General features: G+C 36.2%; 1 protein-coding gene across 1 annotated transcript; it reads left to right on the top strand.

The window, feature by feature from the left end:
* Positions 1-2898: 2898 nt before the first annotated feature.
* On the top strand, positions 2899-26122 carry LOC123717891 (potassium voltage-gated channel unc-103-like). Its single transcript, XM_045674142.1, has 18 exons — positions 2899-2923; positions 3760-4270; positions 5187-5273; positions 9486-9633; positions 11689-11870; positions 13456-13610; positions 14077-14190; positions 15208-15329; positions 16001-16119; positions 18032-18222; positions 18860-19002; positions 20082-20275; positions 20796-20921; positions 21564-21708; positions 23534-23611; positions 23943-24316; positions 24515-24763; positions 25958-26122. Exons 2-18 carry the CDS (start codon positions 4031-4033, stop codon positions 26120-26122), a joined length of 2832 nt encoding a protein of 943 aa, XP_045530098.1. The 5' UTR covers positions 2899-2923; positions 3760-4030.
* The last annotated feature ends 449 nt before the right edge of the window (positions 26123-26571 follow it).

The raw sequence follows: 26571 nt of genomic DNA, 5'->3' as shown, positions 1-26571 counted from the left end.
ACCGTAGAATATAGTTAAAAGGAGTATAAGGAATTTCCATAGCGTAAAATCACCTGCATCATGGGCCACATACACACCCTTTTACACATCACAGCCAAATAAGGTATGACCTGGTTAAATGTATTGAATAATTTTTATAGTTTTTTAACTTTTGTAAATGTCTCAACTTTTTGGTTAATATTGTGTATTCCATTTTGGCAATATTTTTACTCTAACTGTTTATTTTTAAATATAATTTTTGTTAGCTATTACGAAATAAATAAATAACAATATAGTAATTGCGTCTATGCATTACAAACAGTACTATGGTGAGTGTTAGGAAGAATTGTATGTGTTGATCTGCCTCGTTTAAACACTGTACCAGTATATATACCACTGTATCAATTCAAAATTTCACCATCATCACCTTGATGGCTGGAACTCACAGTCACAAGACAGTTCCTTTTCCGAACTAGCGAACTGTAGATCCACACCCGGTTTTATCTACGACGAAGATACGACCTCCATCTGTTCAAAGTAAGAGTATACTCCTCCCTCATAGGCCGGCAGGGCACCAAATAAAAATTAGTGTCCATAGGCTGCCATGACTGCTCTTTTTGGGAGTCCCGTAAGATTACCTTCCTATTCTATTAAAAAAAATATTTAATTATATGTAGTAGGTGTATAGAACAGCTTGCTAATAAATACACGACATATACAGATACTCCTGACATGTATTACATATAAACATACAGTTGACTAGCAATCAATGTCCGACTGCAAATATTTATTTGCACAAAACCAATATTACGAATTTAATAAATATTTTGTCGGATACATTTATCGTGAAAGCCTTTAGGCTATCATGATACTGCTAATGGAGCAGTCAGTAATATTGTAAAATCGGGACAAATTTTTTGAGGGCTTTGTTGCGTACTGTATTTATTTCGCAATTCTACACAAAATTTAACAATTATACTAAAAATATAGCCAAAAATGGAATACATACAAAAACGGTTCAAACGTTTACGGAAGGTAATTAATGAAAATTATGAATTGATTTCGTCTATGCGTTTAGTTATTTCGACTACGTAACGTGTTGTTCACACGAGAATGTATGTGTGTGCTCCTATGTCAGCATGCTTATAGGGGACAAATCTTAGTTTTTAATTTATTTTATTATTATTAATTACTTAAGATGAGAGTTTATTGCCAGTTCTTCTCTTCCGTTCTATGCCCTTGATTTGAGAACTGTCTGTAAATGTAGAATTAGAAGCATTTCATATGTATTTCTGTTTTTGACGTTAATAAGTGTATATTGTGTTACCTATTTTAAATTTTTGAATTGTATGATATTGAGGATGTGATGATGCAGGTGATGTTCTTATTCAAATTGCGCGATAGCTTAAACAGTGGTCGTTCTTCTTAAACAGTTCTAAAGAGAAGTCTTAGACATATATTTTTCTGACATATATTTCTCGTAAATTCGTTCCATTTCAATATAAACTCTTTTGAGTTTAATATATATCCCTGAAAGAAAAAGATTTAAATGATACATAGCTTCAATCCGGTTAAAAAGTGTTTTCTTTCAATGTGTAAAAGCTATGTTAACAAAATACAATACTATATATATCCTTGTTAAATTTTTTACAATTATTTTATTTACTCAAATTATCAATAACCTAATTTGATTAATATCTTAGGAGATAGCATAGTATTGCATCGCAAAACAGCAATGATAACGACGATGATGTATAACAGTGTTGTAAAACCGCGGAAGATAGTTATTACTATGTATATATATCTTATAAGTTCATGTATTTTGTTAGATAAAGATTTGTGAAATGCAGATAGCATCAAATATAAATAGTCTCTAAAAAGACAGGCGCTAATTTAAGATTTAAGTTGGCAACTGGTACTACCCACCGGAAGTACCAGTTGTTGAGTGGTGACCCCAGAACTGGTGCTTTCCTCAACGAATATTTATTGCCAATTATTCTCTTCCGTTCAACGACCTTGATTTGAGAACTTTCAGTAAATGTAAAATTAGAAGCATTTAAGGTATATATATTTTTTTTACGTTTATAAATTGTTCATACAGTGTACCTATGTGAATAAATTATTTTTTACTTTGACTTTGAATAAGTATCGCAATACAGCTAGAAAATGCCACCGTTAAAGGTATACCACAGGGTAAAATTTTTTTTTTGTTATATTTATTAATTTTTAATCACAAATAATTATTATTATACTATGAAAGTTAAAACAACAGTGTTTTTATAAACGTAATCCTCTAAGCTCTTTGTTATAACAACACTATTCAAACTTCGGTCATAAGATTTAACACAAGCTGTATAAATATCTTAACTAACTAACTCTCGAAGCCTTTAATTATTAACTGACTCCATACATAATTCACCCTCAAAACAACAAAGGCATGTCAATGCCTTTCAGTTGAAATTCGGTGAGTGAGGTCATGTTGTCTTTCGGCCGATATTCGCTCGGCATTGGGCGCCACCAAGGCGCGGTGCAGCGACGCGCGCAGACTTGCGTGCGCCGCCCCGATCGAGTTCCATGGCCAGCAACCACGCTGCGGAGCCAGCCGCCACACTGCCATCGAATAAACCGTTCCTGGGGCTACTCCGTTCGCGAACGACGCGATTTTATAAACGTGCTATTAGTGCGATGTCGACACCCCCTAATCGATAGATCGTAAACTGTTTTTTCAGATTTTGTTGCGCGTTTCCCACGGTCGAAGTGTATCAGTAGCTTGTGCATACAAAGTGCCGTCCTGTGCTTAGTTAATAGTGATAAGTGTATACCGGAGGTTTTTACGTTATTTTCTTTGCGCGCTTGGGCAATTTGTTGGTTTGACCTAATTTTTGCATTCTTTTGCTATTTTTGTGATAAAACGCTATCCATGCTTGGAGTTATGACTACCATGGTATGGTTTCCTTTGTCTACGTATATCTAAAACTGTAGTTTCATAGTCGAATATAGAACTCATGGATACTTCCGTTTGACAAAGAATATACGGATTTTCTTAAAGAAAAAATGTCATTACGAAAGAAAAACGAAAAACACAATGTCGGCTCTTACGTTAAAACAATGTCAACAAGAGTTGTGCAGAAACAAAGACACTTTACATCAAGACCTGTATAATCTGTCGCTAGATAGGAAACACGCTTCGTCTAACTGTTTAATAGTTTTAGTTTAATTCTGTAGTTTTAGGTAGAATAGCTAATGATATACTTACGTTCTTGACATCTGTGAAATACAATGAATGGTCTGTATTACGTAAACATCTCGAGAATTACGTAAGTTTCCGTAGTGAATATCTACTCGAGTCTAAGTACTTCCATTCGCACTAGAACTCAGTTGAGCTTTCAGAAATATTATGTTGCCATTTTTTAAATCTCTCAATGCGTAGTGTATCAAGCTTTAATTCATTTAACTATTAGAACACATTGTACGATTTAAACAGCAATATATTTTATGCTTTCTCATCAAGAAATACCAGATCTGTTATAATAAATGGAGCAGGCAATTAGATAAGATGATTGAATTTTTTTTAGACAAAACTGTTTCTAGGAAACCTTAGGAATAAACTTTAACTTTAAATTGAAGCCTAAAAAACTAGAATAGGCCGTCTACCCATTGACATAGTGTTGAATAAGCCCCGGCCTCGTTTCTCCCTTTCAACCTCTCCAAGCTTACAACGCATTATGTATGGCTCTAGGCACAGTAAAGTCCTTCAACTATTAATTTTTCAATCCTTAGTTACCTGTTGAACTTCCAACCTGACTAGTTCTTGCACGAATACGGCTTTGACATCGATCTTCGTAAACCATACCATAGTACATAAAGATTACTATTAACGAAGCGAGACCGCACCGGAATCAGACGCACGAGTGGCGTTCACCGCGGCTCTATGCAAAACACGGCAATCGCCCTGCTGGAGTCGGCGTCGGCGTTCGAGAGGGCAGTGCTGGAATGTGAGCACCTGGAGGCGTCCGAGCACGGCGGGTTCCGGTGAGAGCGTTGGCGCGCCATGGAGGAGCGACCGCCGGACGTGCCGCTAATCGTGACGCCGCCGTGCGCGGCCGTGGCGGCGGCGCTCACCTCCCGGCGCGCCGCGTCCGCGCGCAGCTCCCGCGATGATCCGCCGCCGTCCACATGGCGCTCCTCGGTGCGTGTGCGCGACACCAGTTTCCGCGGCTCCCGCAAGAGCGTCGTACGCCTCGAACCGCCCTGTAATGGCCTCAACGGGTTGCCCGCCATCGGCAAGGAGGTAACTCCCGATTTTCGTGTCTATTTTGTTCGGATGACGAGCGCGAGCTTTGGCTTATGTCGGTGTTATTAATTTTGCTTCCGCGTTCCCCTCCTAGCCGACCACGATGGGCTTCACTTTAGGCCAGGTTTAAATTGCGTTTCAGGCAAGGACGAATTATTAGACGTAAATCGCGAATATTTGATAACGACACAACGCAAGCCCGCCAGGTGTCGAGGTCGTACGACAATCAGAATCGATCCATGATAATGCAAATAGTATATGACATTGTCGACACTTGTAGACAATCACAGACTGGCATAGCATGAATAGAAAGAGATGAACATAGTAAAATAATTTGTATTTTAAAGTTGCAGGAGTGTCGTAAAAGACGTAAACAAGAGCATGAAATCATCAAATCATTTGAGGTGCGTGTTGCGCATGAGTTTGACCAAATGTTTTCATGAGGACACCGATTAACTGACACTGCAAAGTAGTTTATATAGAATCGAAGACTGTGTAGAATGAGGCGTAAAACATAAATTTTCAAAAGAAAATTTTTGTTCGCGTAGCATGGTTTATCAAATAATGAGTATAATAAAGCATGAATGAAAAGTTCAATTATCGCGTAGTAGACAATAATGTTAGGTATAGTAGATAGCATTTAGACCATTAGATTACCATAGATTTTCAAACCAGCTAACGAGTGTAACTCTGGTAAGTATGCTCTTGCGTTAACATTAAAATCGGTTATTATTAACGATATTTTTCGATCACTTTTCGAACTTAACAAACTTATTTTTCGTCCTTTAACGGGCTTACCTTAGGTAACAGAATTAGTTAACATAATATACACCACAAAAAGTCCTGTGGCGTTACAACAATTATCACTTTTTGATATGTACTTCGTAAATGTAATATGATGAATTGTCTCCAGGTGCTATCTCTTGGTGCGACAGGTGGCCACAAGGGAACGACCACACCTTCCCACCCCTGTACAATCCTCCACCATTCTCCTTATAAGGTATGTATTATTTGGAGTAGAGACTCTTGGGCCGTGGACCATAGTTATAAATGAATAAATCCTGGTTAAATTGCACAGCTAATTGAAGATTTAAGTTGGCACCTGGTAGTATCGGTGACGCCAGTGCTGGTGTATCTCTCGACGAATAAGTATCGCAATACAGAGAGGAATGCCAGCGTAAAAGACACTGCCTGATCGACCAAACTTAGTATTTATTTTATTATTATATACATCAATATTGTAAATTTGCGTTGAATACTCTTTTGGAATTGTCTTTTCGTTTCAAACTTTGAAACGGTGAAATGATAATAATAATGTGTTTATTCATTATAACAGTGCATTACAATGTATAAGATTCGTGAGCGAAATACTTAATTTCAATTTAATAATTTTTGATGAGGGTGATCCCAAATATTTTTTCTCGGCCGACCGTCACTTTTGTTAGTTGAGTCATTGTTGAGATTTACTCGGGTTACGTAAGACAGTTTTATTTTGATATATACTTTTTGTTAATTATTTACGTCCACTATTTAGAATTTTATAGTGAGTGTTTAGTGCGTTTTTGAGAACTATCGTGAGGCAATATTAGTATCAGTCTAACCTCTATTTGTTCCCAAACTAATAGAATTTCTCCAAATCCTTACGGCTGATAATATTGTGTGCCTTTCTTCCTGGTAAGAAGATATTGTAACGAGGTATGTACTCAGGACTTATTATTCTAGTATAAGATTGTGTAGCGACGGCCACCGAACCGTTCTTTGTGGTACAATTCGTTTTAAATGTTTCTTTTTATTTGAATTTGAATTTTTTAACTGGTCTCTACAAATTCCCTTGCTCCAAGTTAGGGTTCAGAAGCCGGAGTTTAGGAGATATTATTTAGTTTTTATGAGTAACATATACTACTAGGTAACATAACTAAAAGGTGTTATTAGAAACTTTGTTTAGATTTCTGTGTTGTATGTTGTATCTGTAAAGTTATCTCTCTTTTCATCACAGTATAAATACAATTTGACGGAAAGAGATGAAAGAGTTTGTACAAATAAACTGATTTTGTTTGTATATAAGCGTTACCTATTAACAGCTTTAACCATAGTTAAATAGCATCTTGAAACTGCAAAAAAACTTTCCACAATAATAATACAGCGCTAAAGCCCTGTATCATGGCTTCAAGTATTTTTGTTTTTATTTTAACCATCTGATTTGTGATTTTGAGGCAAATAGGGAATGCAAATCTAATAATTTGTTTTCACTCCATATCTCGCAAACTGTCAAACTGCGGCTGTCTCCCTTCTCAGCCGAAACACGCAGGCCGCCGTTTACAAGAGGCCCAAACCCACTAGGGTTGACGTGCTGAAGTCTCCTTTTGTATTGTTCGGCTCATGCATCAGTTTCTTTGATAACTTAATTTCACACTCAAGTAGAGGATCAGCCTTCTGCCTGATACGCCAGTTTCCTTGCGATGCTCTCCTTCACACAAATATTTTAAAAACTTAATTATCACCTATAACACGTGCGCGTGATGCGAGCACAATGTGTGTGTGTACGTGTACACACGTAAGAAGTGAAACTTCTTTATGACCTTATTTTTCGAAAAATGATCTACTTTATGCAATATAACAGAAATTGGTTAGAAAAAGTTAAATAAGATAAAGTTTTATAAAAGACTTTTACTATCATAGACATGAATACGAATAATACAATTATTTCATTTTACCTTATTCATTTTACCTTTATATATACTAAGATTATTACAGAATTTCATTAATTGTAATACAATCATTACTATCATTGTTATCGTTATATATTTTTATTAATCAACCATGATAGGGACAATAAAAAGATGGCACATAACCGAAAAATGTGACGGTATTTTTTTTCCAACGCCGATAAAGAAGTTTCACTTCAATAAAAGTTTCTAGGCTAAGGAAAAAGAAACTTCTTAAGGTCTTTAACACTTATATTGGAATTAGCACAGAAGAAACAAAGTTATAAACTAAATGAGATGAAAGCAAATAACAAAAGAGAAAGCGCAAAGATAACAATAAATTAATTATAAGATGCAAGGAGCATTCGAGCGCACAGGTTCCAAGTTGGATAGTCCATCGAAGTGTCGCTGGTCGCTATGCCAGTCTCCGTGGCCGTGTCATCACACATAGCACTAAAATCACTGACACTGTGTAAAAGATATAATAAGGTATTATTGGTTCACGGGTGTCTTGCGGAACGTTTGGGTATATAATTTTGGTTTTATATAAATTGTCTGTAAGATTATTATTGACGAGATCCATGACTAACAAATATAATCCCCCGACCACGCACTATTTGCGTATCGCGTTTACAAACTGTAACTATTTTATGTAATATAAGTATTATTGTTTGGGATATATCAGAATCTTGGCAAAATCCACTCTGATAGCTTGTAAAATATACATTATGTTGGCCCGTATATTTCTTTCGTGGATGACCTATTTAACATGAATATTGAACTAAAAACTTGGCCAAAGCATGAATAAAAAATATTTGTCGCAACATTTTCAACACGCAACACGCCATTTCCATACCAATTACAAAGGCTTGTTGTTTTATTATTTCATGGAAATGAGAAAATACGTTTGCAGGATTGATATGTGCTCAATTAGAAATAAACTTTAAACAAATATAAGTAAAATATTTTCGATCACTATTTCGAAACAATTCGACTAAGGTACTCCAGCAAGAGTGTACCAATTCTTAAAACGCAGGTAACGCATTTGCGAGCCTGAGGCATTGTTACTGTCCATGTGCGGACTTATCACTTAACATCGGATAAGCGTTTTTCCCCTGTTATATTTATCATATAAAAAGTCTATAATTTAATTTAAAATGTCTGCCAAAATTTAAATTACTTACGAAAAGTCATTTGGAGATATAATTGTATATAAGAATAGAAATGACTATTGTATAATGTATATACTATTGTACTGTATATATAAACTCTAAAATAATAATAAACTTATTTATAAAAAAGTGGTTTTTGGCAAAATTTATCACGCTAGTTAGTGTTGTGGACTAGATTACATCTCTTCTGGCACAAAACCATCAAAACAAAAATAATATTAGTGGTATATAAAATACCATTAGTATACATGAGTATGTGTATATAAATGTGTGTCTGAGAGTGTGCAGATCAGTATGCGTGCGTGTCAGTGAGTGTCAATTGTACTTCTAGTACAGACAATAGTATATACTTCCTGATAGTTTATAGAAAGAAGCTAAAAGGGAACCGTTCTGGAGCAGGCTTCAACTGTTTTACTTAGTAATGTAATAGATCTCATATAAACTACGGCCCCACATGGAATACTGTTCTCACCTCTGGACGGGGGCTCCCCAGTACCAGCTCCTTCCACTTGACCGTATCCAACGAAGAGCGTTTCGAATCGTCGATGACCAATCCCTCTCCGAGCGGCTCGATCCGTTGGCGTTGCGTAGAGATGTGGAGTCACTCTGCATCTTCTACCGCATTTACCATGGAGAGTGTTCAGAGGAGTTGTTCGGATATACCTGCAGCTGAGTTGCAGCATCGGACGTCGAGGCAAAATACAAAATTTTCAAGGCAATTTTTGCCGCGCACCACCGCTATGTGGTACCAGCTGCCCACTGAAGTATTTCCGAACCAATTCGACTTAGGGTCCTTCAAGAAAAGAGCGTACAAATTCTTAAAAGGCCGGCAACGCACTCGCGAGCCCTCTGGCATTGAGAGTGTCCATGGGCGGCGGTATCACTTAACATCAGGTGAGCCTCCTGCCCGTTTGCCCCCTATTTTATAAAAAAAAAACTACCAAGTCTAGATCCAAAAGTTATTTTATAACTATTGTCTGTGCTATCAGAACTAAGTTTGACAACAGCTTGACATTCATATTTCTAAAAGTCCCTTGATACTATACTATCTTGCTATATTTAAATTTAGTGAGTTAAATAATAAGTGCTTTTCAGACGACTCACAATTGCACTAATTTGGGTATTTGTCGGCGGCCTGTATTAGACAGAGATGATCACCTACTTGCCTATTAGAAAAATCAATTGATGACACAGATACAGAAGTCTGAGCCCGATTGGTTTTTATGTTAGAAACAAAAACATGTGCAGCATCAAACTGCCACACTTTGTTTTTTTAGACCTCCGGTGACCACCAATATATTTAAAAATATTTAACAATACATTCTCTTGTTTCAGGCCGCTTGGGATTGGTTGATACTAATATTAGTGATATATACAGCAATATTCACACCATATGTGGCAGCTTTTCAACTAAACGAGCCTGACTTCGACAAGCGTTCTCGGGGCTTTGGCCAGGACCCTATTGTTATTATTGACATGATAGGTAAATATACTTACTTAATGTTTAGAACGGGCCAGTCAGAAACATTGCTAATGTAAACTTTTTTTAAATTTTGGTAATCTATTGCATTCATCAGTCATTTGTTTTTGTAATTTGGTAGCAAATCTAAAACTCTTGTTACACGTAAAAATGAACCAAACGCGACAAAATTTGCAGTTAATGATTTTTTAAGACTTTCATTGTGGGCTTACTCAATAACAAAGCTATGATAGGTAGGGATTAGTATTTCTTAATGAAGCCCCATCTCATGCCACTATTTACAATTGGTTTAACAAGTTTAAGCGTGGACGCAGCAATTTCAATGATGATCCGCGTCAGGGACGTCCTTTAACGGCGACTACTGAAGTTTACATTAGTGCTGTGCGACGCCTGATAGTGTAAGATAAGAGAGTGACCTATCAGCAGATACGGGCAAGCCTAGACATTGGTATGAGTCAAGTTCAAAAAATATAACACAAACATTTAGGCGACAGGAAGCTTTGTACCAAATGAATTCCCCACGACGATCCGACGATCAGATACACCTTTGCATGGTGAATATTTGACCATGGCAGGTGTCGAGATAACGAGTCATCCGCCATACAGTCGTGAAAGCGTACGAAAATGCCATACAAGAATCCATGCCATGCTTCTAAGGAAGAATGGGAAAATTGCGTTTCTCAGTGGTTCCATCGAATGCGACGATGAGTAGTATTAACATAATATAATAAAAGTATTGGCAACTTTCTACATTAAGCCGTTTTTCAGGTTCTAAACATTTTCAGTGTTACCTAGGTTATGATTGATGGCGTTAATATTGGTACTATCAAGTACTCCGTAACTCTCAATAAAGATGGCGAGTTGTATGATGAGTACCGGAATTAAAAACCGGAATCACCAAGGTTATGGTTGGATGTTTGATAATAACGGCGCTGGTTGATGAAACAAATATTTAGTACTTGTAACTTAGAGGGAATCAATATGCCCTGAGGGTTTTAAGCTGAACATTTTTAGGGGCTTATTCACAATTTTCTTAAAAAACTAACGACTCCATACATAAGCCTAGAACCCAACCAACAAACTAAACCTAATATAAACTCATGGCGTGGCTATATCTGAAATATCAAATATATATACTTCAAGATCAAACTTTGAATCTCTAATTCTGATGGATATCTTTAGCCAATATATTTAACTAGTATTAACAAATCGTCATTAGTATTGTCTTTTGTTAACATAGCTTTTACAGATTGAAAGAAAACACTTTTTAACCGCCACGTGCTTTGCAAAACGTCGGAAATATTTAAATTCTAAATTATGTAAAATAATGATAAGTTTATAATAATACATAGCTTCAATTCGGTTAAAAAGTGTTTTCTTTCAAATCGTCATTATTCTAAATAAAATAAAAATAACATAATACTGCTAACATAAGTTAATATTACAAAAAATCTATTATTAACCTTAAAATACATAATTAAAAGTAGTCCCTTTAAGCAAAGTTCCGAAGATTGGAATAGCTAGAGCCAGCTCTTCGTTCTCCTGTGATGTCGACTAACCTTTTTTCTATTTCCTTATATAGTCGTATAGGGCTAGGACCGCGAACCAAATGAAATATATATATGTATGTATATCTAACGGGTGGCGATGTTATATAATACCAGTGCTGGTCGTTTAAAAAAATGTCACTTGCAATATGCCGAAATCTTGTTCGAATGAGTTTTCAATGGCTGCGAAACGTTCAATACTTGAGTTTGTGGACTAAGTTCTGCACTTAGACTCTCAATGGGTTCGTCGTGCGTAGGTCCACTACTTAACAGAATCTAAAAACAGACAGAACTTTTTTTAAAAACACAAAAAGTTTTTTACAGAAATAAATACTATATAATTTTGATAATGACTCAAAACCTCCGACTAGAGTGGTAGAATTGACCAAAGAAATATTTGAAAAATATCAAAATATTAGAGAATACAAAATATTTTTTTTAATTAATAGGTAAATCAGTCAATGATACACCTTCAAATATCAACAACTAATAAAGCTCTCTCTAATTACAGTGGATGTGACCTTCATCATTGACATCCTGATAAATTTCCGCACCACCTACGTGAATGTTGCTGACGAGGTCGAATCTGATCCAGCCAAGATCGCCATGCACTACTTACGTGGCTGGTTCCTCATCGACCTAGTCGCTGCAATCCCATTCGACCTCCTACTCTTCGGCACCGACACCGACGAAGTGAGCAAACCAACTCATCCGTTCATATCACACACTACTCGTAGTCAAGAACATGCCTGACTCTTAGACCTGCTTCCAGGTTATCAATTGTCCGAATTCATTTTTGTTAAACCAGGAGTAGGATGTACATTTCGGACAAATGAAGCTCTGGATAACAGCCCTACACTCGTAGCGGAATGCATATAACACTTAAATTCTAACACTAAAATCACCAAAAATGCCGTTAATCATTATTTATTTAAACTGATTCCCATGTATAAATTTATTTTTTATTTTCGGTGAAGGGCCCAAGGTGGGTGCGTACTGAATTTGTATTACCATTTCTTGTTACAGCAGGGGCTGGAAAGTGATGAGGTATAGCATCTTTGTGAAGTATTTTTATGTTGCTGCCACTTATATTTTAGTTAATAAATTTCTAATAGCCATAACTAAACCACCAATGAATGCGTTAATGGAAGAATGGGACGCTTCCAAAGCAAAAACGTATGTTTTCAATTTCACACTGCGCTCTAACGCTCACTCGCAAATCACGAGCTTATCCACAAAGGAATAACATAGGAATGTGGTACCCGTATGATATAGTGTAGAAGCTTACAGATTGAGAGATTGAACGATCTTAATGAAAAGACTGGTCGTTTTTCAGGACTGTCTTTAACGCAACTAATCAAGGTGACCTTTGGTCATAACATCTTCATAAGCATGATATTGTATATACGAACTGAGCAGTTGAGAATATTAGCAAAGTATTTGAGAACTGATAGACAAAACGCTTTGGTATGCAACGGAATTTTGGTAGTTAAAGCAAATATTCCTAAACCATTTCATAGTAAAGTGCGTAACACTAAAAGCACAAAGCTTAGTAGCGGATACTCACACTTCCCAGACGAATATTTTGTACAAATCAAAACTTGCAATCACATGACAAGCACGAGATTTCAAAACATTATAGCACCCACCTTACATATAAAACAATTTAAACCATTCATAAATTAATTTGACTTAAAATTTGTTTGTCCAGTATTGTCTTAAAATTCTGTTTAAAACTTGAAAATTTGTTAAAAATTAAGTCATATAGTACAAATTGTTAATCTAAAACTCTCAATAACTTCCAAATATTTTATAAAATAAATGTTATTTATGTTCTTATCTGTTTTTTTAATTTGATAAACGCTAAACAGAGATTTAGTAAGTATTATTTTTCAATATTTTCGTTACACTGTAGTTATAAAGACATTGGTAGTCCCGCTAGAATCCCAACGATAATTCGCTGAGGTACGCCCACATAACATGCATTCGTAAATCTAGATAGTAAAATTAAAATCCCGCACTGCTGAATCGTAGTAAGAAGTGATTTGAAAATTATATAGTTTAGACAGAGGTATACCACTTGATCTAATGTTGAACTACGAATGCACTGCATATCAGGAATCGCTTAGTTTATAAACAGTATGGCTGATGATGAAAGTAGAAAGATTTCGCTTGAAGTCTCGCTAGGCCGTTGCAGCTGAATAGTTATGCGAACAATGCTTGAGTTCGTGCTTGCTTGTATTCGAGAAGCTTCTTAAATGCTTTTTTGGTTTTGCAGACAACTACCCTCATTGGTTTACTAAAAACAGCGCGACTGTTGCGTTTAGTGCGGGTTGCAAGGAAAATTGATAGATATTCTGAATATGGCACAGCCGTCCTTCTCCTCCTTATGGCCACCTTTGTACTTATTGCGCACTGGCTGGCCTGTCTATGGTAAGTACGAGATACAGGCGCTAATTCTGATGTACAACTCTCTCGAAAAACTAATCAGAAAGAGATCCGATTCTAAAAAAACTGATAATTGTAGTGGCGTTTTTTATTGTCGGACAATATGACTAAAACTCGAAGTGACAATTGTCACCGTGTAATTGTCAATTGTCAGTTTAGCGTCAACTAAACCTTTACGATTTGTTAAAACAGTCATTTTGTTCTAATTAATAAAAAAGTTAGTTTTTTTTAAAGACTTTTAACATTATTTGACTATGATTCATTTGAGTGCGTTATTAATTTATTAATGTGACAAGGTTTCAATTAACTGGTGGTTTAAGATTTTAACATACCAACTAACAAAAATATTATTTTGGGAATCAAGTTTAACTCCACTGATTTGTACATCAGAATTAGCAATGTTTGCGGGTACTTTATGAATAGTAGCTACCCTCACTAATATTTCTTTTAGGTATGCCATCGGAAGTTGGGAAAGACCTCAGCTGCACGCTCCAATTGGCTGGCTCGATGCTCTAGCCAATGATGTTCAAGCGTCCTACGATAATTCCACTGGACCATCTATGAGGTATATTATATCAATTTAGATCCAGAATATAACTTACATTACGTTTTCCCTATAGCATATTTTCTGGTTAACCTCAAAAGTAAATATGAAAAATTCGTCACCTATATATCAACAAAATACTGTCAATATACAGGCATGGATATACATAGTATAGCGTATAATGCGAGAGAATTTGGGTTACTTACTGTTAAAATATTGTCTCGTGCTGTTAATTCTTTTATTAAATATATCAGTGGCACGTTAAACTTTTTTTGTTGGTCTGGGCCTCTAATTTGTTGCAAGTAGCTCGGCCTCCTGTGCCTGACAAGCGACGTCGACTTTTATGGCCTAATGCAAGCCGGTTTCCACACGATGTTTTCCTTCACCGTCCGAGCCAATGTTAAATGCTCACGCGAAAGAAAATCCATTGATCTATAGCCGGTGTCGAACTAACGACCTCTTGATGATTGATTTCTTTACAAAGGTTAGTCATAGTGACGATAACCGGAGACGAGTTATGTAGTGTAGTGGATATTTTTATCGACGCACTCTGGAACTTGCTTGATCCTGATTGGTCAACATCTTCAATATATTAACTAATTCCGATACTGTCAGCCCAATAAACCACCTTCACCGGGGAAGGCGAGGACTTTTGCTGCGTACTTCGCTCACTGCAGTGAGCTTCCGTCCTGCCGTTAAAGCGATTGACCACCCCGCAACCTCCCAAGCCGAGGTTCGAGTCTCACAGGAGACGCCCTTGCGCTAGCCGCGGATAAAACGCCATTTCACGCTCGCCAAAACAGCCCGAGCTGAGTTGTAAAGGCCCTTAAAGGCAACAGCGGGATTCCCTACTTTTTAGATGCTATCTGATAATGAGTTATTCATTTAAATGTGGTTTTCTTCACAACGAAGAAGAAATGTCGTAGCTAATAACAAGAATAATTCACTTGGCAATTACATATCCAACAAAACACGCTTTTGTTCCTCTTTTGTTTTACTTTCACTCTTTACGATAATCACGAATGTTCCTTGTTCTAGGTCCCGATACATTACAGCTTTATACTTCACATGCACTTCACTGACGAGCGTTGGTTTCGGAAACGTTGCACCCAATACTGACATGGAAAAGGGTTTTACGATATTTGTTATGCTCGTCGGATGTGAGTACATGATTAAAAGAAAAATGATATTATTTACATTTGGGTAGTAGCAAGAGAGTCAGTCTATTATAATACTACTAATATATTTGCAAGAATATTGTACGAAAACGTTATAGTGGTACAATATTAAGTTCGCTTAGTCTGTCACACAAAATGGCGCGAAAATTCGTCTTTAAAGGTAGAATTTCAAATAGAAATTACAATTACATTTTGAGTCAAATCTTATATTATTTTTGTCACTACATTATCATTATTAAAATATATTATTATGTTTCAAATTAATATTAATATTTCACGTAATTAATTATTAAAAGAATAATAAAAAAATTCCTAGTTTTAAAAACTTTAGTAAATTATTATTGCCATGATTGCATTACAAATCGTTAATTAAAATTGTTATAGCCTATATCTCCGTATGTCTAAATGTCAGGAAGTTATATTTAAATATTCCCCATTGGGGGATTAACTGTCTGCTAATGGGGCGCAAGAATACTAACATATCTTTCCTGTTTTACCTGTGTTGATTTTTTTAGAAGCTACTTAAATAGAGAATTTATGATAAAATATATTTTTTTAGAATTGATCTTGAATTCGCTAATTCAAAAGCGTATTCATAATTGTATGTGGGTACTTACAAATTGTATGTATTAACCAAATGCTTGTACTAACAGCGCTGATGTATGCCAGTATATTTGGAAATGTTTCTGCGATAATTCAAAGACTGTATTCGGGGACCGCGCGGTACCACACACAAATACTCCGAGTTCGTGAATTTATTCGTTTTCATCAGGTAATTATCTATAAATAATAAAAACACACACACCCTTACATACATACCTTCACACACAACACACCGAATCAGGAATACCTAATAAGTTATAACTTAGTTAAATGTATTGAATAATTATTATAGATTGTTCCTTTCGTAAATGTTTGAATCCTTTTGTATTATGTATTCCTTCTTTGGCTTTAGGATTCCCATAAATTTATTAGATCAGTAAGAAATTGGCGAATGGGAGGAATAAAAAGTTAGTTTAGTTTTTTTTCAAATATATTTATTTAATCAAAGAATTCCATTGCTATCTATGGACTTTTGCCAACTTATAGGTTCATTTCGAGTTTAAGGCGGTTTCGAGCTCATCATAAAGTAATAGTCCGAGAGATAGCTTTGCCATCAGCTGCAAAAACAGCGGTTTTTTATTTATTTATAAATAAATATAACTTCACCAATTTTACTCACATATACTCATAAACATCATTTATATTCGGATATAAAAAATTCAAATCTAGCAAGGAGACAATTATGAGTATCTATCCCCTATCTGGGCTTTGAGCTGGTAAGAACTGGCAAGAAACTCTCCACCACTATTTTTAATCGCCAAGTTTTGAGTCATACAAATTATTTGTAAGGAAGAGTAGCTATAAATCTTTCAACTGGAACAAATCAATCCCAATTCTAATTTTGATTAATATCTAAAGTCCACTTTCCACCAGGACGAACTGGTGGTCACTTAACAGTTCTTATACATTTCCATTGTATGAGAAATGACTAACAATGCAATTACCCAAATCCTATCATAAATAGAATTTTAAATCCCCAGTTATTGTTTAGAAAACATTTTTGATTTGTCTACCCTAATAGGTATAGCTTAAACATGCGATTATAAACTCCAAGTATGCTTAATGGTTGGTTATTAAGGTAAGGTTTATCGCGTCTTTGTTGGCTGATCATGAAATGAAAATAATATCCTTGACTGATAAACTAAACATCCACAATAAGTAGTAAATTGAAATAGTGTTAGTCAAAGTCAAAGTCAAAAATCATTTATTTATATAGGTAACAATGTACACTTATTTACGTTAAAAAAGAAATATACATTAAGTAGTTCTAATTTAACATTTACTGCCACTTCTCAAATTAAGGGCGTAAAACAGGAGAGAAGAACTGGCAATAAACTCTACTCTGGTTTACACAATGTTTGTAAGGAGCTGCAACCATTACACCGTGTTCCACATGACATCTTAAGTAATAAATAATAATAAAATAAATGAAAATCAAAGATTTGTCTCAGATGGTCAAAGATCCTCTATCAGCAGGAGGCATAGTGAAATAGGGACACGCACTTACATTCTCATAGGAACAACACGCAAACACACAGTCGATTAACTAACATCACCGCTACACGAATTCAAGTACGACCAGGCACCACAAGTTGCAGCAGTTCACGAGTATGACGCATGGCCAACCATCGGCCCCCTCGTCATATTTTCTGGAGAGAGACAAACCGAAGGAAGGAACTAGGCTGGCTTAGCCACACGCACAATGTACCAATTATGGGTCTAAATGCGAAAACTGAGCCCACCAACCTTAAACTAAAACATAGAATATAAGCGAAATAATTAAATGTGTGCCTACGTCTAGCTATCCTCTCGGAGCATAACCCCCATGATTTAGTTAATAGCTATGAAATGATTGAATGAAAAGTAACAGTTGAAAAGAGTGCCTACGTCTAGCTGTCAGGGTGTAACTCGCCACGCTTATAAAACTAAGAAATGCTGAAAGAGTTAGCAAAATATACAGCCTTGGCTCGTACAGGGATAATTACATGACTATAAAAATATCTACACCGGAACGATAGATTCGTCTTTCCTTATTCAAAGTTCACTCATCACTTTTTTAATCAACTTAAAAATCGTTCCAGATAACGAACCCACTCCGTCAAAGACTGGAAGAGTATTTCCAACATGCTTGGAGCTACACAAACGGCATCGATACGTCTAGTGTCCTAAAAGGTTTCCCAGAATGCCTCCAAGCTGATATTTGCTTACATTTAAATAGAAACCTGTTAGCTAGCTGTGCAGCTTTTGATGGAGCCAGTCCTGGGTGCCTAAGGTATTTAAAGACATTGAGTCTTAGAATAATAATTATGAAATAAAAAAATAAATGTGCCAGTGAGGAATGCTTGTTTATGCTTTTGTTTGACTCCAGTAATTGAGGCCAAACAAATTACGGTTTCTGCTATTCTTGTTGTTGTTATGTAAAATTCTTGCTTCTTTAGCTTATTTTAATCGTGTGATATTGATGCTCTAGAGATACTAGAATAATTATGATGAAATATATAGATGATGGTCAGCATAACATAGATAGTAAGTCTAAGGTTGCCGACGGTCTGTGAAAATGACATCATAATATAAAATTCAAAAAAGCAAGTAAACTCAGTTCTTCTGACGCAAAAAGTTGAGAGATCCATGACCTCTCATGTCTTTTAATGAAACTACAATGAAATTAGTTAGCTAACCTAACCTAACCTAACCTAACATTGACATTTTAAAATGACCATATCAATATTAAAAATATTTTATTTTTTAAAAAGATTGACTAGGCAATCATCACAATATTGTGTCTTCATACGATGCCCAAGTCAATCTATATGGTATATTTGGCGAGAGATATATAATATGTTTTGGTATTTTTCGCAGGCATAAGAAAACTTTGAAACATTTAACAAAATATAATTATTTAATTTCAGAGCATTATCGTTGCGATTCAAAACAACACACGCGCCTCCCGGCGAGACTTTAGTTCACAGAGGCGATGTGCTCACTTCTCTGTATTTCATCTCTCGAGGCTCTATTGAGATATTAAAAGACGATATCGTTATGGCTATCTTAGGTTAGTTATTTTATTATTCATTCATTAATTCCATGTCATGTTAAACATTACACGACCTCTGACGGAGTGAAAGCCCCCTCCAAAATCTTCCACTTATCTCGCATTTGCCACCATTTTCCAATCCTTCCCCGCTCCCCTTTTTTCCCAGGTTTCTCGTGTGGCTCTCATTTTTCTTCCCACTGGGCCATTTCCAAGTAAAGAGCTTTTTGACCCATTTGTCGTTACAAATGCGGGCATGACTGGCCCAATTTCCATTAACTTTTTCGAACTAGCTTTATTATTTTATCATAATCGAACTAAGAAGTATTTCTGTAATTATCATTTATTTTCTTTTAAAAGAAAATAACGAAAATTTCGGATGATAGAAATTTGAAAAATAACTGTTTATTTTATTCCATATCTGTATATGGTCATTAGGCTAACTAAAAACTAAACTAAGTTTGGTATCTTAGATTGAAAAACAAACGTTTTTATACCACTAGGCGACGCACGTATCAAGAAAACCAAAAATCACGGGTCTAAATTAGTGCTTAGTTTACACTTTATATTTTTTGCCCTTAACGTTTTATGGTTATATAATCGCCAATCCAATGAACTTACAAGTAATGATGTTTTAGATAGCCCTAATGCTAACAGCATTACGCTGTTCTAAGCTCTCCTACTTTGATAATTCAAAATCATTTAACATGCATTTGGGCTTTCCATAATCTATTCAAACTGTATATTATAAATACGCCCTCGAAGAGAGGCTGGAGTTTTCCATAAAACCGATCACACCACGTCATTTACAATATAAACCTACATATAAGCTTTCCAAACGCATTTCCTTCGCCTAACGCTTTTTCTCCAATTTTCTAACCCTGTCCTTTGCTTAAACGGAGAGAATTCTTATGGAACAATACTTTACTAGTAAAATGTAAGTTTTGTGTAGAATTTATTACGTCAAGTGAAAGAGACCAACTGCCCAGGACTAGGATACCCTGGTCCTACGAGCTGCACTTTCTTCTTAACTGAACCTCCTTTACAGTTAATTATCATATTTTACGATGTCAGATGAAACAATTTTCATTTACATATAGGTAAAGATGACATCTTTGGAGAGAATCCGTGCACACACAGCACAGTTGGCCGGAGCAATTGCAGAGTGCGCGCTCTAACATACTGCGACCTGCATCGCGTGCATAGGGACGACCTCCTGGATGTCCTGGAATACTACCCCGAGTTTCGTGCCACGTTTGTCAACAATCTGGAGATTACCTTTAACATGAGAGATGTAAGTTTCATTATTGTCTACAGAGTTATTGGCTTTGATAGATAGAGATTTGTAAGACACGGCTGGATTTCTTTTTTGTACTCTCAAACATAAAGTTTCAAGGAGATAGACAGGAAGTAGATACTGATGTCTCCTATGAGCTATGTTGAACGTTCGTTCCCCAGGTGCGCACCAATGTATGTTCAGAACGGTGAAGGAGTTTTCCATCGTGAGGAAACCGGCTTGACTTAGACCCAAAAAGTCGACGGCGTGCATCAGGCACAGAAGGCTGATCACCTGCTTGCCTGTTAGATTGACAAATGATCATGAAACAGATACAGAAATCTGAGGTTCTAGCGCCACTGATTTATATAATATTAATTTAACAAATAACACAGATCTATATTTTATTGTCATAAAACACGTAAAACTTAAACCCGCCAAGAGTTATAGTTTCCTTTATAAATATTTTGATTTGATACTCTAGTATTAAGAGTGAGTGATGATTTTGGTCTCTCACCTACAAAAATATGTGTTACAGGATGAGTTGAGTGGAATAGAACCTAAAAGGCGAATGCGCTACGAGAATCCAAACGAGGCACGGCTGCTACGAGAAGCCTACGCCCGAACGACCCGACGGCCACATACAGAAACCTTCGCTGATAAGGTATAAAGTTTTTTAATACAAAAATTTACGTCACGGCGTAACACAAATTGGTCACAATCCTGTCAATATACACGATAATTTTCTAATAATAGCAAACAAAGATTTATACACATAAATATTTTGTACAATATTTTTAACGTATATAGTACTAATAATAATAAAAAAATAAAGCAAGTTTAAAATGTTTGTTGCCTGTGGTAGTGTACCATTAATACAGGCAGCATTACGTCTCTGTATACCTATTCGTAAGGAAAGCATCAGCTCTGGGATCACCGATAGTACCAGGCACCAACATAAATCTTTATCTTTGTGCACTTGAACCGCTCGAGTATTGAACCCAAGAGTCTCTACTCCGATGGAAACAAAAAGTTGGATAAAAGATATTTGAGCCGTTTATTATTTTCCGTCAGCCCTCCAGCTGCGCCAGCTTTTGTCTTGTCCGCGGGAGGTGAGACGGGGTTAACTTGTCCACACTACTTGTGTATGGTACAAGTATGGGCGGCGGTGTCACTTAACAGAACCTGTATCATAAATACGCGCGACATTGTGTATGTTATGTATTAAATCTTTAATTGGTTTAGTATTCACAGCAAAAGTATTTTAAAACATAAATTATGTAACTGCATACATGTATAATTACAGGATTCTCAATGTAGCGACGAGGATACAGAATCGCCACCCAGTAGGGGAATTTTGGAGTTTTCTACTGACAAAGCTGGCCAGGATGTTACGCCACTAAATTTTAACTTTAGTAAACAAAGATCGACTACGCTTAATTCGATAACAGGTACAATTTTATTAATATATTTGTTTTACTTTGCCGAACACTATTTATATATTTGATTTCGTTTTGATTTTCGAACTTCAAGAATTGTATATGGGCCCACTATAAGATAATACGAAACAGACAACTCCTAAGTGTGTTTAAATTTCTATAATAATTTGTGTTTGAAAAATGTCGGGAGTTTTTATATTATTTGTATAAAAACTTTTATCATAGCCGTCTTGTTTAGGAGACAAATGCTTATAATAACAGTTTTCCAACATACTTTATACTTAACTTTACATTTAACATTCGCTCGAACGGTGAAGGATGTAAGGAACCGGCCTTTAACGCAAATAGTCGATGGCATGATAGGCACTGGAAGCGTATTACCTACTTGTCTATTAGATTGACAAGTCATGGTAGATAGTAAGTTTGTAGGACGACTTTTTTTAAATATCTGTCTTCCACGAGTTTGTGGAATATTCTAGAGATAGGCTAAAGGCGAAGTGAGTAAAAAATCTAAAACAAACAATATTACGAATTCCAATAAATATAATAATAAAAATTGTGCACATACACACGTAAGAAGTGAAACTTTCTTATTAACTTATTTTTCGAAAAGTGATCTACTATATGCAACTTTACAGAAATTGGTTAAATGAAGTTAAATTAGATAAAGTTTAACGAAACGCTGTTATTATCATATACAAATAATACAATTATTTAATTTTACCTTATTACTACTAAGATTATTATTTTCGTTTTAATTCCATACTGTTAAAAAAATTACACCTCAAATGGGTGTTAGATTTGCTATTATACTCTTAATCTACATTAGTTCTTATCGTTATTTTGCTGCAGTACGGACCCCGTTATTAAGGCCTCCTAAACTTTCCATTTAGATCTGTTCTCTGCTCCATCGCTTATATGGTCCTTCCACGTTTCGTTTTCCAGAGTTGTTTCGGCGGTCCATATTTTATCTGGACACCTTTCAATTCAAATAAATAGTGTTCGGTAATTTTATTAGTGTAGTTGCACATAGACTAAGAATGTGAAAACCTCCCAGAAAACCTTTTTTCTATATTTTTTTATAAGAGTGATTTAATATTTGCGATTCAAGCACACGAAAAATGTAATGCTTTTTATAAAATAATCATAATTCATACAAAATACAAGAGACTTTTTGCAGCATGTGGAATGCTTTAACCCAAATTTCCTGAATGATATGTGAGGATGAGGATTTTATGATCATTTTCAAGTGCTGGTACTAGAGTACCACCAGTAGGTGAGGTAGACCTTAGGCTGGATTTGGTACTAACGTGCTGTTTCGAAGTATTATGAGGTCTTTAGGTTTTTCTTTTATTTATGAATATTTTTGAATGAGAATTGGGGTCGTAATTACGTTACGGAGAAACTTTGCTAATGAAAGGAACAATTCGAAATTCAAAAATACGCTGCAATTTTACGACAAAGTACTTTACACTGTTGATCGATAGTTTCTTCGAAATTCAAAAATACACCGCAATAATACCATAAAATACTAAAAGATATTGGTCAATTATTACATTCGAAATTTAAAAATACACTGCAATGTTACGACTGAATATTTTACATTATTGGTCGATAAGTTCCTTCGAAATCCAAAAATACCCTACCAAATACCACAAAGTACCTACTAGTCAATATTTCAATAGAAATTATATCTTACTATATTAGAAAGATATTTTGGGGAAAATTTTCATTCCGTGTTGGAGAAAATACACTTCCCAACTTTATAAATAGTTTAGTATATGAAAACGTCATGCCTTCCTCATCGTCATGCTCTGAGCGCGGCCCTTGTGTGCAGGCATGCTTGCGCACTTTAAACGGAGCTTCCCAGACCTCTACCATCATAAAACACACCAGCCGCTGCATAACAAGTACTGTAAGTATACAATCTATATAGTGCATGTTTACATTTGAAATGCTTTTAAATTTCCACGAAAAATTAACATTTACACTAAGACCGCAATGCGGTTAAATGGCGGGTTTTATCGCTTTCGAAAATCAAAGCGGCATTGTGGATTTTCCTGCGAGTATCTATTAACCAACAAATTGTAACGCCTTTATTAAAATTGCTTGCAATTAATATATAAATAAGGTATTTCCTTGAAGCTTCCGCGTTTCACGGGAAAAAATCACATTGCAATCGACCTCATACTGAACCAATAAACAAAGTTCCTACTGTTCGTTTATCTCCATCTTCATATTTGCAGCACAATCTACTCCGCAAACGTACAGAGGCCGAGGTGCTGTCAGACGTCAGTCTTCTGTTGGGCCACTGAACGACACCTCTCCTTTAACATCAGCGGCTGCTGGAGAGGCAGCAGTTAGCACTCCAGCACATAGTACAACCCTCCCTGTATCCAGCCTTAGCACGAATCCCAGCTCCTATTACACAAATGCATCTCCTAGCCCGCCAACACCGGCTCCCGTCCATGTATCCTGTGATGATATTCTGGCACCAACTGCTCAATCCGTTGGAAGACCCCCTTCGTCCCGGTCAGCCCCACACTCTGCTATCAACTTGCATATGACTGGACGTCCGACAGCGCTTCTCTTTAATGGAGAAAAGGTGCACAATGTACAGGTACAGCGTGTTAACAATTGATTATTATAATTGAAATGATTAAGCGAAAAATGTATTCCTTAATATTGATACGTTAAACTAAGTAGTTTCTAGAAGATATCTACAGGTTTGGGTGAAAGAAATATTAAAGAGAAAACACTGTTTTAAAATTTAATATTCACTTTACTCGTCAGAGTTCAGAGGCCAATTAAATTCCAGGATACGGTATCCCCGCAGTACCAAAACGTTGGATCAGGAGCCACGGCTGCCTCTGTAACAACCATTCTAACCAGGCTGGAGGAGCTGAGCCGTAGGGTTGCTATGTTGGAAAATGGGTTAACAGCTGATGTACGAAGGATCCTTCAGCTGCTCCAAGCCCGAGAACTGCCACACCACAATTCAGCACCCGCGCACACTCCGTCACAGCCTCTGCCCAAAGCCTCGCTTTCGGTGCCACAGAATCATGACGTACGTATTGTAAAGGTTAAATTTCTATTTAAATTTCGCGCCATCTAAATGTCATTCTCATAATTCAGTATATATTGTCTTTGCTCTGTTCTCTTTGTTCACGGGTTTATTTAATTATTACGTATTCCTATAGCTAACAAAAAAAATATATATAAGAACATAATATTTACAAAAGGGAAAACAATAAAAATTATTAATATTAATACATGATTTGGCTGTGTTGTGTAACATACACACCGTATGTGGGGTATGCTCGTGATGCAGGTGATTTTGTGCTATGGATATTCTTAATACTCCATACCATATGCCATAACTTTAACCATATACTGCGATAACAAGTCAAGGCTTAAATATTGGTCTTTGTATGTCCGGGCTACGCGATACAAAACTGAGTTTTTTGCATAGTTGAAATAGAAATAAAGGGTTAGCTTCTATGTTCATCCAAAGTCTACCAGCTCAATCTCCCGGCCGCGGCCTTTATTGTATAAATAAAGGCTTATTATTCTTTAAATTTTTCGCAGTGTCTTCAAATAAATATGATTATTTGATAGAAACCCTTCCCACTGATAAGCAAACACTATGGTTGTCCATGTTCGTGTTTTTTTTACTAGTCTGGCTTGGCAAATCGCATCTCGGAATTTTCAACCAATTCCCTAACATTGTCTATTTTCTGAGTTCTGTCAACAAAGGTCAATCGTTTCGTTTATATAGGTAAACAAGTATAATTATGAACGTCAACAGAATAGATGTTAAATTGGTTCTAAATTTACATTTACTACCAGTTCGCAAATGCAGCGCGTAGAGCGGGCAAGTAGAACTGACTAGAAACTTCCGCCACTCTTTTTTATCGCCAAGTTTTGAGTCAAATTGTTTGAACTGCAAATCAATCCCAAGAGTTAGGATCATTTAAATAATCGTCATGTCCCGTTTTCATGTAAATGCAACATATACAGTATATAGTCTAGGTGCTTAGACACTATTATTATTATTAATAAATAATTACCGTAATTTTAGCGTGACAAGGTGAAATGTTTAGGCCTTTCCAAAGAAAAGGATCCACTTGCACGCCCTCTGGCAATATGAGTGTCTATGGGCGGTGTTACTTCAACAACAGTTGCTCCTGATGTTAGGAACAAGTAGAACGTCCGTAAAGTAAAGAAGTATGTCCCTTTAATATTCAAGAAATCATTGCAGAATCAATGGGAATGGAGCTGGAATGGAGATCGCGAGCGCAGCAGCCGCGTGCGCAGCGAACGGGCGGAGCGCACGCCGGGAGTCCAGCGCTCCGCCTCCGAACCACACGCACCAGTTCCGCCCGCCCTGCCGCCGCCCCCGCATTCCCACTCCTTTTACAGGTAAGACCGACCCGTAGATTAATGATAACTTAGAAAATGTAAGTATAGTTCCTGTAAAAGTTTTTATTTTAGCTTTAACTCATTCGAAATATTTTATTTGCTTTTAATATTTGTCAATTAGGTATCTATAACGTCCAAACCATCTTTCTTGTATTATGCATGACATGATTGGATGCCGAGATCGCAACCTATCATAATTTAACTACTGTTTTATTCACACACTCAACAGAAAACATGGAAGCATTTCTCGCCTGTGCGGTTCCTAAGTCAGGTGGAATCTTGGAAAAATGTAAAAATATAATATACGCTTTTTTTTAATAACTGCTATTAGTGCTATGAAAAGCGTATAAAAATGTTATGCAGTGTTTTTTTTTTATAGAATAGGGTAAAACGGGAAGGAGGCTCACCTGATGTTAAGTGATACCGCCCCTGGGCACTTACATTACCAAAGGG

The sequence above is a fragment of the Pieris brassicae genome, chromosome 13, assembly GCF_905147105.1.
Source record: "Pieris brassicae chromosome 13, ilPieBrab1.1, whole genome shotgun sequence".
NCBI classification, from domain to species: domain Eukaryota; kingdom Metazoa; phylum Arthropoda; class Insecta; order Lepidoptera; family Pieridae; genus Pieris; species Pieris brassicae.
This window is presented reverse-complemented; position numbering and strand designations above follow the sequence as displayed.